Genomic DNA, 16,922 nt, shown 5'->3' with positions numbered 1-16,922 from the left:
TGGACGAGGCACCCAGGTCCACCCAGCCAGGTGGAGCCGTGAAAGGATCATCATGATGCACATAAAAGCCTGGTGCTGCTGCTTGCTGGTGCTGCTGTTGGTAGTGGTGCTAGTTGGGGGGGAGTCATCCGCATCCTTGGGTATGTCGCCGACATCCTCCTGCCGGACATACTCTGCCTCCTCGTCGGACTCAACGTCCAGCCTCTGCCTGCGAGGTCTGACGCACTCTCGTCGAGGCACGGCAGCTCCTTCGGGGTCCCTCCCACCGCTCTCCCTCCTATGGCGATCAAGCACATCTCGTGGAAGGTGGAGGATATCCCTGGGCAGACTAGGTGTGGGCTGGATGTCATCAGGGAGTGTCGAAAGTCTAGGGTCATCAAGCACATCCTCCCCGAACAGATGTCTGACTTGGCAAGCTTGCTGGTACCAGACCTAGTACTCTTGTGTTAGCCTGTCGGCAGAGGTAGGCTGAATGGAGATCATGTAGCCCTCCTCAAATTGGGCTTTGAAATCATCATACCACTCCTGAAGGCGAGTAGGCCACCACACATACTCTTCTCGTCCAGTAGTAGTAAAAACTTGTCAAAATGAACTGGATCGCCAGGAACTGGCTGCTCACCTCTGAACTACCGTTTCACCCGATCGGCCTAATGAAACTCCACAATATTGAAGGATACCAGGGGACAATAGACAACCAAGTCCCCCACTCTCCACCGGACCTCACCCAGTCCGTAGTAATGTCATGCAATCTGGGGTTAACATACGGCGTCCACCGAAACTGCATAACCAAGTGTCATAGACTCATCAGAAGCAGTTTATATGATAATCGTACTCAAACGTTTCATATTCAAGTAAGTAAAAGATAAGGGTATACCTTGTCCAAATGCAGCCGATCTAGCATCCTACGCCAATGGAGGACTCTTTGTGCATGGTGATCCCTAGTCTGCTGGGTCATCTCGATCAACCTATTAACATACGCAGTAATCAAATTGTGTCAATTTGTGCAGGTAAAACTTGAATTGAGTAAATAGAAATCGACAAGAACATCAAACAATAACAATTAGTCAATTACCTCACTACTAAGGAAAAGGTTGGAATCTACCTCTCCGACGAACACCACTGTGAAATTCTGTGGTATATCCACGAGACTAGCAGCGGTGTACATCCGGCTATGTCCGTGGTGTCACAATGTGCTGCATGGCACAAGGAGTGGTACGTTCATGCAAGCATAGCGGACCCCCATGGTAGACAGCTGCACCTCTCAAAGTCAGCCAACAGGGGCAACCATCTGATATGCACTTGATTGTTGGACTTATCGGTCATCAGGTAACTACCGATCAGCAGCATGATCTAGCACCTAGTGTAATGTCAGAGGAGTGACTGGATCCGTGGTACTTGGAGGCATGTGGTGGACTCTGTCCCGAAACCATGTCATCTTGATGATAAATGAATCCTTCCTCTGGGCACCCTGCTGCGGACCGTGTGGGGGTCCGGAACCCAAGAGCTCTTCTACGTACTCCCATGTCGGTCACTGGTATCAAGTCTGGAAGTCACACAGGCACCCACCCACTGGCTTCTCGTGTGTGTGTAACCCGAGGTGGTACGCAACGTCCTGTAGGGTGATGATGCACTCACCCCATGGCAGGTGGAAAGTGTGGGTCTCTGGACATAGCGTCCAACGAATGCAGTAATAAAGGAGTTGTCAAATACAAAGTCCCTAAGCTGCACCGTGTCGTCGAACCCAGCCTCCCTCAGGTAAGGGACGATGGCGTCTGGGGGTGCAAGTGTGTGACTAACCCGCCTAGGTAGTAGCAGGCGAGACCTCTATTTAAAAGAAAAACTTTTATAAAGATTTGTTTCCAAACTAAGTTTTCTAGCATGTCCAAATCTATTCTAACAAACCTAAAATGCAACTCAGATAAATATCACAGCATAATAAACAGGATACAAAACCAATACTTAAAAATTCTCTCTGAATTTAAAGAAAATATTAACTAACAAAAATATTTAATTAACTAATCAAATCAAAGTACTTAGTTATCTAACTTTTACTATGAGTAAATTAAACACCTAACTCATGTTATTAACTTGCCAACTAAACTAAACTGTGTTACCTCAATATCATCCAGTCTATTCATGTGCTAAGACACTAACTCTATAAAAGTTTTTGAAATAAAATCGTATACACTTATTAATTTAAACAATAAAGATAACACTAATCTCAAAATTGATAGCTCCCGCAATGTATCAACTAGTGTTGAGGCGATTGATGCCAGGGTCTCGTGTGTTCGTGCATGCGTCCCTGCGTGCCATAACATCCAGAGAACTAATAAATATTGACAAAATAGTTTAAGACAAAGAGAGAAATGTGAGAGAAATATGGGGTTAGAGACGTTGTGAATAACTTTCATTTATAGTCGCTATCTAAACTTATCTCGTTTAATGTATAAATGGGATAAGTACGACCATGAGCCACAAGGACAACGAAGCTCCCAAGAAAAAAAACACCCAATCCGACCCTGATATTTTTTTTTGGGACTAATTAGTCAACATGCTAAAAAAACCAACATTGCCTTTTTTTTTTGCATAGGAGCCTCGTTGTTCTTTCGAGGTAATTGTTAGGGACCGGATTAGATTTTTTTTTGTTCAAGAGCCTCATTCTCTTTCGAGGTAATTGTGAGGGACTATTTTGAATTTTTCTCAAAAATTAAATTTCCGTATCACGTCGAGTTCGTGTAAGTCACCATAGTTAGTTTGTGATCCTGTTTAAACCCAAATAAAAAAAAAGGAAAAGAAAAAGAAAAAAAAGACACGTGCTTGAGGCCTGCGGGCAGGAGTGATAATGTGTGATCGTCGTCGCGGCTACATAAAGCCAACGTATGTAGTTTGCGTCTTTGTGAGGGTGTTTGGTTTTGTTGCAGCAATGGCATGATTATGAATGAGCAGCGACCACCAAATTTGATTCCCAAAAACCTCCATTACCGTTGTTAATTACTAACTTATATTTCCTCATTCGTCTTTTCCCTTCTCCTTAATTATATTATTAATTCATTATCATTACTTTGAGGGATGCTCTTCTTTTTTCTTCTCTAATTAAATAACAAGAGAAGAATCATCTCATTGTGGGGGGAGTTTTGATTCAAAGCGGAAATGACTGGCACTGGAACAGCAACTGTGGGGGCAGAAAGCGTTTTCCCTCTTCTTCGGCTTCAAACGACGTCGCATATTCCCAAGCTAGGGTTCTTAAAGCTCAACCGCTCTCTCATCAGCCTCAGATCCCTCCAAATCAAAGCCTCCGACAGCTCCAATCAGCTGCGCCTCAATGGCGCTCACGACCTCACTCTCTCCAACTCCAATGGCAATGCCACCGGATCCGGTAACCTTCCGTTCCCTTCATTCTCTCTCTCTCTCTCTCTCTCTCTCTCTCTCTCTCTCTCTCATTATGACTTGCTGGTTGAGCAAGTTTCAGTTTAGTTGGCTATGTAGTTTCCTGACGCGGTTCTCAATCAGGGACAACGAACCTGAAGCATTTATCTACAATTGGAAACTCTACAAATATTCAATGGCACAGCTGTTCCGTCCAAAAAGATGATAGGCACAGGTTACTCCATCAAAAAGGATGTGTCATATGGATCACTGGTCTTAGTGGCTCTGGTTAGTGGCTCTCTTCCTCTTCATTTTTCTCACTTTTCTTTCGTTTTTTTTTTCCCTTTTTTTTTACAAATTATATAAACATACAACATAACTCATAAATCTAGAAAAAGTATAAGTTGGTTTGGTAAAGTTTCTTTCAAGAGGGTTTTCACAAGTACCTCATTTTGCTTTTCGTAAATAAAAAAGTTAATGTGTTTATTTTTGCAGTTTTTAAAAGTTAAGATGTTTTTGAAAGCATTTTAAAAAGTTAATTTTTAAAAGTTAATTTTTATAAGGCACTTTTGAAAAGTAAAAATCTTACCAAATTAAACCTTAGTATTTAGTGTTTATAAATTAGGGTGTAGGATTAAGGGTTTATGATTTAGAAGTCAAGATAAATACAATAAATTTTAAAAAGTTGGCTAATGTTAGTCGAAAAAAGTTAGTTACCTAGCATTATTCATTTTGTAATTACACAATTTACAGGGAAAAGCACCATAGCTTGTGCTTTGAGTCGAATCTTGCATCAGAGGGGCAAGTTGACTTATGTTCTTGATGGGGACAACATTCGGCATGGCTTGAACAAAGACCTTGGATTTAAAGCTCAAGACCGTGCAGAGAATATCAGGAGAATTGGTGAGTTTTGTTGTACGGAATCACTTGAATGCTATTTGATTGTCATGCAAGTTTTGAAAGCTCTACTTAAAATAAATATCAACAACACAACTTGATTTTTCCATCCAGGTGAGGTAGCAAAGCTATTTGCAGATGCTGGAGTTATTTGCATTGCAAGCTTGATTTCTCCGTATAGAAGAGATCGAGATGCCTGCCGATCAATGTTGCCAAATGGAGATTTTATTGAGGTAATTCATTATTGTGACTGCTCTTTTTCCTAGATTACTTACTTAACTGAGATTTCACATTATTACAGGTTTTCATGGATGTGCCATTACATGTTTGCGAAGCAAGAGACCCCAAGGGCCTTTACAAGCTTGCGCGTGCTGGCAAGATCAAAGGTAGTCTTGCACAGCCTTTTTTATTCCATTCTTCACTTTTGCTTCTTTCTTTACATGTCGTCCATATATTATTATGACTATGACTACTAGAGTGTCTCCAGGCTTTACAGGGATTGACGATCCTTACGAGACACCGATTCATTCTGAGGTATGTGTCCTGAACTTTAATAGAATATTGTTGATTGACTTGTTGGGATGTATGTAGATTGACATTCCTATCACAAGTGGTCCAGTTTAGAAATTTTGTTGCATTTTTTAGGTGAGTAGCCCTTAGCATGCCTTTATTGCTAAAGAAACTTGTGCTAGTTATGCATTTCAAGCCTGCACCTTTTATTTCACCGTTTATATTCCTGAATTTGACTGGTTTCTTCCTTCAAGCTTGTATCTTCTGTTATCACAAAGAATAATATTGGAAAAATATATTTAGCTTTCTCTCTTTTGAAATGATCAGATAGTGCTGAAACATGGAGAGCCATGCGCTTCCCCTGTTGAGATGGCAGAAAAAATAGTCGTATACTTGGAGAACAAAGGGTACCTACATGCATAATATGGCGGTGCTCCTATCTTCATTCTTCAGCCACCGAAATTTTGACTATATACTTTCTTTAGTTTCTTAAACACCAGCTCCTGCAGCGTTGAAGTGATCAATTACCTAATGCTACCATCTACTTTGTCTCCTCTCTCTCAAGAGTTTAAGCCTGTAGTTTATTATTGTAAATATAGTATGAAATTTGATGGATTTATACTTTCTAATTTCTATACCTACAAGCCTACAACCCCTTTTGTAAATATCTTTTTTTTTTTTTTCTGTAACGGTGTTATGATATGTATTCCTAAATAGCTATACGGTTCTTTGCCTGTTCTGTTGTACGTATGATAATTGAAATTTCTGTTGGTTAATCTGAAGTTAAGACATTAGACTCAACGGTATCTTTACTTTGTTCTTGGACATGCTAAGTATGAATTAATTCTAATTGTTATCAGGTACGTGAACTTAATAGAAGTGCCAAATATGAGAAACTTCTTTCGTCTAAAGTGCACACATGGAACCATGCGGTGGTTGGTGGCTGGTGATTTAATAATATAATATCTAAACACTATAAAGGCGAAAAGTGACATGGAAAAATATTAAAATGAAACCAGGCTGTTAAAGTGCGCCTTTCTTGCTTGATATTCGGTGATCACTGATGACTGATGAGTTACATGGTTCCGAAGATCTAATCGACGAAAGGTCCGTTTAAAATTAGTAAGTGCGATAAAAATAAAGGGGCATTCCGAGAATCGAACTCGGGACCTCTCGCACCCAAAGCGAGAATCATACCACTAGACCAAATGCCCGCGCTATAAGAACTTTCATGTTTAATATTATATACCTATATAAATCATTTGATAAGAGAATTATAACAATTAAAATAATTAATATTTACTTTGTATTTTCTAAGATTTTTTTTGGGTAATATTCTTAATTAATGTCTTTAAAACAGTTGTAAGAAAAACCTTTTAACATAAACTAGTATTAAATAAACAAATATTATTCAACCAAACTCCCATTCAAATATCCTAAAAAGATAACAAAAAATAGAATACACACTGATCTATTTTTTCCTTTCCTTCATCTGTATTCTCTTCCCCATAGATTTATACAAAAGAAATTATGTATTTTAATTCAATTTCCGAATATAAGCACTTTACAAGCCGGCAACTATTTCAATATCTTTCGAAAATTACAGAATAAATGTGTAAATTACTCTTTCTCGATGGTAATTTTTATCCTTCGTTTGCTTCGTTTTCAGTTTCAACTGGAGCGGGATATCTTGATTCTTCACAAAATGCTCTCTTTTAATCGTCATCCTTGAGGACCAGAGACAAAATGTCTGGTTGCAGAAAATTATATAACACGAAGATAATTGAACTAATACTGTAATAGATTACACACTGAATTAATCAAATGGCAACAAGAAATGCAGATTAAAGCACTCGAGATATTTCAACAAATTGGGTAATAGGTACAAACATTCTATTACACATATCACCCTGGTCAGATGGAATCCCCAATTTGCAGCTTTATACAAACCAAGACGTCAGTAATAGTAGAAAACACGGAAGGCATCATACTACTTCAATTTCAACTATCAACAGCCATGTTATGTTGGTTTGCGCGATCTCTCAATATCTGAGCAGCAAATATCAAAAGTTCTACCATCTCAAGCCCCGCCGCAGAAACAGTATCTATCTTCTCATCACTGCATTCCTGATGCGGCGTGCCACTGCCCCCATTATCTCCCGTGTAACCAGCATCTCCTTCCCCTGACCAACTGATGGGTAAGGAGCTCCCAAGTGCAGTCTTTACAAGTTTTGCTTCATTGATAATTTCATTGAGGACTTCGGAGATATTAGAAACTACATCTTCACAGGCAACAGATTCCTTGGTCTAGTTTGCCATATCAAGCAAGCAACCCATATTAATATGTTTCAGATGTTGAGTTTCAAAACTAAGCATGACAAAATTGATACGTCAAGAGGGGAAACCTCCCTTTTATGCTTTGATTCTTTCAAATATAGAAGTTTTAGCACTTACGGAACGAAATATTTTTATACCTTGAAAAGAGAGAGACGAAGCCTATGAATTGATGAAGTTAAACACTCCAAGCTTTCCATGCTTTCCTTAAATGTAGCAATTTCAATCTTCATTCTGATGGACAAGACATGTTACCATATAAATAGACAGAAGTCTGAAAACAATCACTATTTGTCATAGTGGTAGCTTCATGCAAGTCAATTAGATTAGAGATATGCTTAAATTACCCTCCAAAATCATCTATTGATGCAATAAATTCAGATTAACTGACTACCAATAAAACACTTACCTTGCAAAATCCATACTGGTGGATCTCTTATTAAGGAATTTTCCTTCATTATTTGGATTACTGTTGACTTCATTGCCGCTCTTATCAAGTGGGCCAATCCATCGACTTAGATATGTTTTCTTCAGTAAGTTTTTTAAACTTCCATCTCTTTCATGAGTAATAAGCTTGCTTTCTCCAATGCTAACCATGGCTTTTCCGTGTTTAGTCTCCTGATCCAGTTTCCTAGACAAGAATTACAGCATATTTTGATAATCATGCAATATTTAAGGAAGAGAAACATCTCACTTATTTCATAAAACAGAGAGGTTCAGACTCAGTTTTCTGATGGTACATGTTCGCATTATTTTGTCCCCAGAAAACTAGCAAACTATTTTCCAGAATGCTTTTCAATTTTCACATGTTATTCAGTTGTGGCAATCAAATCAAAATCTAGAAAATATAATTGTTCAGAAAACAGTTGAAAACAACACTCTGAAACAGCTTAATGCAGGTTTATCCTTCAAAATACACAACACTATTATAAAGATACCGCTGTTTTCAATGAATGCTTTTCGGTTGATTAACAAAGATAAAGATGCTTCCAGGGGAAAAATTTCACTACAGAATAACAAAAATAAACAGCAGCCACTAATAATATAAAAATGAAAAAATATGATTCCATAACCATCATATGAAAGCAATCATACTCTATCAGTAACTGATGCTCCTGCTTTAGTTGTGCAAATTCCACAAGAGCTTTCACCTTTTCATTGGTAACCTGAATTAAAAAAATAAAATAAAATAAAATAAAAACCTTACAGATTAGAAAATCATATCTGGAAACAATAGATAAAAGCAAGGATCCCTGCACATGTAGCTCTTCAAATTATGAATCATTAATTCACAATTCGGAGGCACATGCATTATTGAAGAAAAAAAGTTACAAGATAATAATAGAGAACAAAAAAAACGAAAATAAGGTATTAAACAAATATCGAGCTGTCTCAAAACCTCAAGTCCTTTTCTAAACTCTGCTAGCATCAAAATCTACTAGCACCTAAATGTTCCAAGTGTTCGAAGCAGAGAGGTGACTTATAATAACCTGCACCAAATTTCTCTGAAGTTCTTCAATCTTCTGTTGAAGGGCTGCATTCATATTTCTCTCCAATAGATGTCTTTCCTCCTGTTGTGATAAGAGCAATAATGCAGCAACCTGAATATAGCATAGTGAATATTAGAATGCTAAATTACCATATATCAAAAGCACATATACTTTTGTCAGCGAAAAAGCTATTAAAAACTAAATAAATGGAGAATAAAAGTATATGATCAGATGGTGTAAAGACCTTTTCTTGTAAAGCAACTGCTAGAGCATCAAATCTATCACCTTTTCCACCAGCTTCCAGTTCCACCAAGCTAGGATCACTCTGCAATAGAGTGATCAATTATATTAATGAATACCAAGGATTACACTTCATATCAGTCAACATAAATCAATTGAATAAAGTGAGGCTCCACTCTAGACCAGGTTAATACATTTACGTTGGGTCCCAGTGTTACCATAACATTGGATAACTTTCTATAGGGAAGACCATTTTTGTTGTTATACCATCGGGAGTAACTCTATCAAACAGCTTAACTTTAAGGGTAAGTTTGCTATCGGCAAAAATGATAAGTCCCTTTGAGAAAGGAATACAATAGTCTCAGCATTGCAGATTCAAACCTTAGATGATGATACTGGTTTAGTTTGAGGGCTTATATGCACATCTCGACATTCATGATCTTCTAGTTGTCCATCTCTTTGGGGGATCAAATATGGCACAGTACTCTGATCAAAACTCCTGACTCTTTCATCAATCACATTGATTATGGATTTAATACTTGATTCCCCATCATTCAGTAAATTCATAATATGCTCCTTATACTGAGAGTGATGATGCTTTAGGTCTGCTATGCCATTATCAACCACTTTGTCCATCGAATTCTGCAAATTACTCGTTGGAATGCAAAATAACCAAACAGGTAAGGAAAGAAAAAAAAAGAAGCCAAAATAGAATAGATTAAACGATTAATTCCCTTTGAGTTTTAAAAGTACTCACTTGTTTCTTTTCCAGTATAGTTACTCTCTTCTTCAAATGATTTTCAATTTCCAAGCCCTAAAGCATCCAAAACAGGAAAAGAATAACTGGCTATTGAAAAATAGGGTTAACATAGCAAACATGACAAAAGTAAGCTAGATCATACCACCCTTAGTTTATTTTGAAGACGATCTACAGAATTCCTCAATGTCTCCAGCTGTTCTTCTAATGCACTCTGTCTGAGAAAGAGTTATTAACACCATGTATAGAATATTGGATCTCATTAAAAAAATACAAGTCCATTTTGTTAGGTTAAGCATCCCAAACATGCAATAAAAATCATCTGTCACTAACAGAAGCTAAGTCTAGAGTTATAGCATGTCATATATTGTTACTTCCATATTGGACACCATATGAATGACCAGCATAAGCTAGGAAACAGAATTTTCAAGGGAATAGAATACCAGGGCTCCAAAATCTTACAATGTATTTAGAGGTGGAAGCATCATTAAAACTCCACAATGCATCAGGATCATGCAAAAGGCATGCACATTTATCATCCCAACTTGTATCTTCAAATTCTTCCAGAGAACCTTGTCTGATCTGAACAAACTTATTAACTACCTGTAAGGGCAAAACAAGTATAAAGAAAAAGTCAATAAAAATGGAGCCTGCCATAGACAATCAACATGGAGTACAAAAAATCACTAGCCAGCTGAATGCATAAGAATTAAAGCATATAAATGCAATCACACAGCAAACAAAGATATTAATTATTAAGTATTTCCTTTTTTTGTGTGTGCGTTTGTTTGGGGGGGGGAGAGAGGGAGTAAATCTTTTCAAGTAACCTTGACACTCTGTAACCAGCATCCTCCAAAATATGCTTTATGCCAATAAAGATATAGCACAGCTAACCAGTGAGAATATTTCACTCGTGTATTCTTAAATCAGTTAGATGCTGAAACAAATCATTTTTTTTATTTCTTGCATAATAAAGCAATAGAGAAGAAATGTGCAGAACAGCCCAGCTTTTCAACTATTACGTGCTGAATCTTGAAAATATCAGGAAACCTATAAAATTATCATAACAGGAAATTAAACAAAGATATAGAGAAGGAAAAAGGGGAGAGGAAATATTACCATCTTGAAATTTACACTCAGCTCAATCTGCTTTGATAGATCAATCTGCAGAGCATCATTAAACTCTTTCAGTTTAACACAATCGGAGGTGAGCTCCTCTATCCTGTATAAAAGAAGATTGCATGAAGTTATGAAAAAAGTATATATATTTGGGGTAAGCCAAGTCCTACATATATAAAAACATAACCACAGGGAGCAGTGGTATAGGCAATCATATAATGAGCAACAAGTTTCACGTTTCCAATATTGCTTCAAAAGTTACCATAACAACACATTTCATTCTTGACCTCTATCAATTACTCCCATAAACCATGATAGGCTAAAGAATTGAAGATATCCACCAACAGATAGTTCAATACCCAGTAAAAGATAATGCTCTACACCAAGTTCTCCTTTATCTTTCTTTTTTTTGGTTTTGACTTTTGAATTTGATATTAGCTACATGTTTAATCACCATCAGCTTCCCGTTCTCATTAAATTTAAAGGGATCAAAGATTCAAAATACCTTTGATGAATGCCATTTATTTGTTGTGACATTATCTCCTCCTTTTCCTTGGCCTTTTCAGCCTGTTATTAGCACATTGAATGTTTAGAATATCCATAACCACCATAGTGCAAAGAACATAGAAGAGTGAAGCTGATACTTTTTCTAATGAAAATTGCCATACCTCAATAATTGCTTGATCCCTTTCAGCAAAAGCAGCAGCTACACAACCCTGGAAAAATTTAACCTGCTTCTCTGCTTCCATATTCTGGAGATATAATCAGTGAACCATGTTACTGCTCATGTACATTGTAGGTCAAAATATGTACAAAATCGATAAAGTTGACAACACAAAAGCATTTAATTCTTTCGATAAACTCTAGCACTTGTGCGGCAATTTATAAATTGGATTAAGAACTCTTTCCATTGTGTGCTTGCCATAAGTCATCGTAAAATTAGACATTCAAGTATAACCATTTTATATGAACAAATGGAAAACCATTACACCAATGTCTGTATGTGACCAAAAACTTTCATCAAGTTGCCGAAGCAGGAAAACAGATCCGTAATGCAATATCTGTTTAGAAAGAATAATAAGAAGAGTATGCAAGTAAAGGGATGGAGAGAAAGAATAGGAACCTTGGAAACCTCGGCATTGTGTAGATCTGCCAGTTGACTCTGAATACAGTAAAGTAAGTAAGTAAACAAGATAGAAAGAATTATTTAAGCGACAGAAACAAAAGGTTCAATAACCCACTTTAATTCTATAAGCCTCTGAAAGCTCCTCTTGCAGATTTAGATTGTCTCGTGTACAAGCAGCCACCTTCTTTTTCAAACTCTCAATCTCCTGCTCCAATCCAGCTGTCCTAATTGGGCATGAATTTCAATATAATGGGTAATCGTTGATTACCTTAACATAATAGATACTTATTGTACATAGCTTTCGTAATGGACAAGGAAAATGAATGGATACCTTTGGAAATGCATTCGAGTAGCCACAGCAAGGTACCCAGGCCCAGCTTGCTGCATGCATAACTGTTCAATATCTTTGCGTAATTCATCACGCTCTGCAAAAACATATACTCGTTAAGCACATCTTATAACTTTAACAAAGAGCCATCCATAAAAAGAATTTCTGAATTGTTATTTACTATATGCTTGGTATGAAACAAAGGAGGCTTGTTTCGGGGTTGCAATCAGTGAGGAATTAGGGGCATGATATGGTGTGGTTATAAGAACAACCCGTTCCTATGATTTTTTGAAAATTCGGAATGAATAGTACAATAGCTAATCAAAGTTAAGTCCAATAGCACAGAGAAAATAAAAGAAAGTTGACGTACATACCCTGTTCCAGTTGTTGGATCCGAGCCAACAAGGACTCGTCCGTTGCACTCTCAGCCATTCCGAAAGAATAAACGATGAATCACTATTAAACCAAATTGCAAGAGACGAGGGAGGAAGAGCAGCAAAAAGTTAAACCCCGAAAAACAAATCGAAACAACCAAATTGCTAATCCATCCATGAAACTCTGCATACGCGGTAGAGAACTGACGATTTGTTTGGCAGCCAGGAAACGAAAGAAGAAACCGAATCGAACTGGACACTCGCTGCCCCCTCTCTCACAAGTCACAACACCCACCAATTTTATGGAATTAGGATTCTTTTTTCCTTTTTTGGTGTCTATGTGGAATTAGGAATTTAGGATCAGAACTCTGATTTTCACAGGAGATACTTACGTTACGCTACGATTTTATTTTGGTTCAGCGATCTTAATTGTTTGTAAACGGTTTTTTTATAATTCAATGAGCAGATTATACTAAAAAGAAAAATTTGTAAGTCAAGTTGAATGTAATTAATTATTTAGTTTTAATTATGTATTATAGAAAATATTATATTTTTTTATTGACTAAATGTTATATATACAAAAAAATTAATTTATTAAACATTATATATATTTTCTAAAAAATAACCCATTCTACCTTTGAAATGTCTAATATACAATGCTACATTAATATAATTGAATAATACAATGAGTTAAAAAATAAAAAAAATGGATAGGTAAAAAAGATACTACATAATTTATTTGTATTTGAATAATTTTATGAGTTCAAAAATCATACATGTTTAACTTACATAAACCATGAACATTAAAAACACCAATAAATTTTGAACGTTTACATCTCATTTTTTTTTAAAATGCTATAAATATTATATAATTATATGATATTAAATTTAATGTTAATTTATATAATTACACGAATTCTTACTTTTATGTGTTCCAAGTGTATTGTTTGTGCAAATTACGGAAAATACTTAATATATCTTGCTTAATTTTACATTTATACAAACACTTGGAACATAAAAAACATTCAAATATATCTAGCAAAAATGAAAAATCTTAAAACACTTTTAATCAAAATGAAAATAACTAATTGTCGAAATCATGCGCCATTTAGAGTCTCTACATAACATCTTCATGTGCTTGATAAATCAAGTAGTAGTAGCAGAATATAAAGCAAAAAATTTCACATCATAATCATAATTAATAATTTATTAGAATAGGTATGTTTTGTTTTCTGCTAATGGTGTTCAGAACATACCTACATCTCCTTTTTTAAGGAGCATTTAAGAGACAACTCACTTTAACATTATAATATAGATTGTAAAAAATATAGTAAAAAAAATCTGATATACTATAAGGAGAAAAAATTATGTTGCTATTAGATTTGTTAAATGAGTAAGTTTTATAGCTTCAGCACCCTTATTATTTGACAATGTATTGACAAATTCTTACATGAATTTTATTATATTGTTGGGATTAACCTCCTCAGTTTGAGACATACGATGGACTCACATCTTAATTCTCTTTTTTTTTTTTCTTTTTATATTTTGATTTGTACAGTTTCATTTTCTTATCTCTCCAAAAGGCCAAAGTTCAACTCTTCTTCTTTATATTGTCAAGCCAGGAACAATAGACAGATTGAGCAACCTCTTCATTGAATGCAGTAAAGCAAGAACTTCATCTATGTGCTTAACTTGAATACTCATCAACTCACTGCAACAAATTTTCATTTTAGCAACGGCATAATAAAAAACTCCAACATAAAAAAAAAGAGATAAATGTCCAATCCCCAATAACCCACACCCAATAAAATAAAATAAAGTATGAAAAAAAATAACAACAAATTTTTCACATATTAAATAATTAAATATTTCAAATAAACCATGGTTGTAAACATGACTATTAAAATTTAATTAAAAAAAAAGAAGACTCTCAGACATGATATGAGGAACAAATAAAGAAGTAATGGACATGAAAGCAAAACATTATAGTTATTATTTGTCGAAACTATAGATAACTAATGAGTGTAGCATATAGTCTAAGCAAGCACATTAGTTTATTATTTGTAAAAATATAAATACAAAAGTAAGACGACAAATCTTATCAGCTACACTACAACTGTTATAGCAAAAATTGAAGGATGAAAGGTCCAGATCACAGTAGAACAAAGGATAAAATTGCATTTGAGTAAGCTTTGCATGCAATGAGAACAGAGCAATATTGTATAATTGTGCGAAAGTAACAAAAAAATACATATTAAATACATATCATAATCATGTAATAAAAATTGGGTGACTCAAATGCCCATAAAAAATACATGATAATAAATATAATTATGTAATGGAAGGTGAGGTACCTAAATAAAAATAAATTGCATTCATATTACAAATAAAAAAATATCAATAGATGATACATATATATATTAGACCATGCATAATTTAAAAAAAGTAACTAAAATATTATAGGTCTAAAATCTTATTATTTAATAGATCTAACAAAATTAAATAGTCTCCTTTTTTTTTATGATCTTTTTTATGATTTAATAGGCAGATTATACTAAAAAAAGTAAGTTAAGTTGAATCTAATTAACAAATTAGTTTTAATTATGCATTATAGCATTATATCAACATTATATATATATTTTCTTAGTGACTAAATGTTTTATATATTAAAGTTAATAGACCACACTTTCATTCTTTAAAAGAAATTAGTTGACAAAATAGATTATTATAACTGGGTATTTGATATTTAAACTAATTAAAATTTCTCAAAGAATACGTAATAGTGAAAAATTAAAATAATTCAGGATGAAAAAAAATATATATGACTCCCTTGAAACACACCTTGAAAGTTTTTGCTCACTTATATTATTACCTTTTGTAAAAGTGGTTGTTGTAATCATTTTTCACTATTCTTATGTATTTAGAGACTGCTTCCTAGGTTTTTATATTTAGAACTATAGTTTCTCAAAATTTAATCATTAGAAACAATAAACTAAAAGATGATAAAAAAATACTAAAAGTAATAAAAGTTATTGAAATTTTTAATCATTCATGTATTTAATAGAGTGCGACTCTCTTTTAAAATTATTATATAATGCTTCATCTACTATTGAATTACCTAATAGGAGAAAAAGAAACCAAAAAAATGCTTAATATATCATAATTCATTTATAAATTGCATAACTTAATAGATTCAAAAATAATGCAACTACACTGCAAAGAATAGCAAGACATGGAGTTAAAGGAAAAAGTCTTAATACAAAACATATACATAAAACTCAATAAATAGAAAATAGTTAGAATGCTTAAAATATATTTTATACAAATAATATAAATATTTATTTAATATTTACTCATAATCATATTTATTATAATTATTAGTAGTAGTAGTAAACAAAAGATAATATGAGAGACAGGGTATTTTAAGTTTTTAGGTGGTTCAATAACTAATAGTTCCATTAAGTCATCAATATCTCAAGATGTGAACTGCAAACTTAGGAATTTGGTGAGGAGGAACTTCCATAAGAATTTTCGTGTATTATTCCTTTTAGGTGGTTCTAAGTGAAACTTTTCATTGCAATTAGAAGAACTTAAGGCTCCTATTAAACGATTCCGTTAGTAATTAGAGGACCAATCACATCTGTTTGTATCTTATCACTATCAAAATGAAGGTGCAAAATTAAGTATGGAAAGAAATGTGCAAAATTAAACATATAAAATGCTTAGAATAATGAAACTACTCTTGGTTAATATATCATAATTCATTTATAAATTGCATAACCTAATAAATGCAAAAAGAATAGCAAGACAGGGAGTTAAAGGAAAAAGTCTTAATACAAAACATATACATAAAACCCAATAAATAGAAAATAGTTAGAATGCTTAAAATATATTTTATACAAATAATATAAATATTTATTTAATATTTACTCATAATTATATTTATTATAATTATTATTAGTAGTAGTAAACAAAAGATAATATGAGAGACAGGGTATTTTAAGTTTTTAGGTGGTTCAATAACTAATAGTTCCATTAAGTCATCAATATCTCAAGATGTGAACTGCAAACTTAGGAATTTGGTGAGGAGGAACTTCCATAAGAATTTTCGTGTATTATTCCTTTTAGGTGGTTCTAAGTGAAACTTTTCATTGCAATTAGAAGAACTTAAGGCTCCTATTAAACGATTCCGTTAGTAATTAGAGGACCAATCACATCTGTTTATATCTTATCAGTATCAAAATGAAGGTGCAAAATTAAGTATGGAAAGAAATGTGCAAAATTAAACATATACAATGCTTAGAATAATGAAACTACTCTTGGTAAACATACATGCAAATTATATGTTTGTTATGTGCAAAATATCTGTAAATATAGGTAC

At 34.3% G+C, this 16,922-nt stretch overlaps 2 protein-coding genes and 1 non-coding gene across 6 annotated transcripts; 1 reads left to right on the top strand and 2 right to left on the bottom strand.

Annotated features, from left to right (window-relative positions):
• Positions 2,979 to 5,427, top strand: LOC107643297 (adenylyl-sulfate kinase 3). 2 transcript variants are annotated; one of them, XM_016346895.2, is made up of 7 exons: positions 2,979 to 3,376; positions 3,511 to 3,654; positions 4,120 to 4,269; positions 4,378 to 4,496; positions 4,565 to 4,649; positions 4,751 to 4,797; positions 5,101 to 5,427. In XM_016346895.2, the coding sequence occupies exons 1-7, from the start codon at positions 3,151 to 3,153 to the stop codon at positions 5,194 to 5,196; spliced, it is 867 nt and encodes a 288-aa protein (XP_016202381.1). In that variant the 5' UTR covers positions 2,979 to 3,150; the 3' UTR covers positions 5,197 to 5,427. The 2 variants fall into 2 exon arrangements, with proteins under 2 accessions (XP_016202381.1, XP_016202383.1); XM_016346897.2 differs by having other exon boundaries at positions 4,740 to 4,797; positions 5,101 to 5,426.
• TRNAP-UGG lies at positions 5,916 to 5,987 on the bottom strand. Its single transcript has one exon. It is a non-coding gene; the product is annotated as a tRNA-Pro (tRNA).
• On the bottom strand, positions 6,480 to 12,978 carry LOC107643296 (myosin-2 heavy chain). Of its 3 annotated transcripts, none has more exons than XM_016346893.2 (17): positions 12,542 to 12,978; positions 12,171 to 12,264; positions 11,955 to 12,063; positions 11,837 to 11,875; positions 11,382 to 11,465; positions 11,219 to 11,280; positions 10,714 to 10,816; positions 10,057 to 10,197; positions 9,740 to 9,808; positions 9,595 to 9,651; positions 9,219 to 9,479; positions 8,842 to 8,922; positions 8,598 to 8,708; positions 8,203 to 8,273; positions 7,517 to 7,738; positions 7,248 to 7,341; positions 6,480 to 7,080 (listed from the first exon to the last, which is right to left on the bottom strand). In XM_016346893.2, exons 1-17 carry the CDS (start codon positions 12,597 to 12,599, stop codon positions 6,775 to 6,777), a joined length of 1,962 nt encoding a protein of 653 aa, XP_016202379.1. In that variant the 5' UTR covers positions 12,600 to 12,978; the 3' UTR covers positions 6,480 to 6,774. The 3 variants fall into 3 exon arrangements, with proteins under 3 accessions (XP_016202379.1, XP_016202380.1, XP_020978999.1); XM_016346894.2 differs by having other exon boundaries at positions 11,955 to 12,058; XM_021123340.1 differs by lacking the exons at positions 9,595 to 9,651; positions 9,740 to 9,808; positions 10,057 to 10,197.

The sequence above is a fragment of the Arachis ipaensis genome, chromosome B05 (assembly GCF_000816755.2).
Source record: "Arachis ipaensis cultivar K30076 chromosome B05, Araip1.1, whole genome shotgun sequence".
Taxonomy (NCBI): Eukaryota; Viridiplantae; Streptophyta; class Magnoliopsida; order Fabales; family Fabaceae; genus Arachis; species Arachis ipaensis.
The sequence above is the reverse complement of the archived record's forward strand: the minus strand, read 5'-3'. Positions and strand labels throughout refer to the sequence as shown.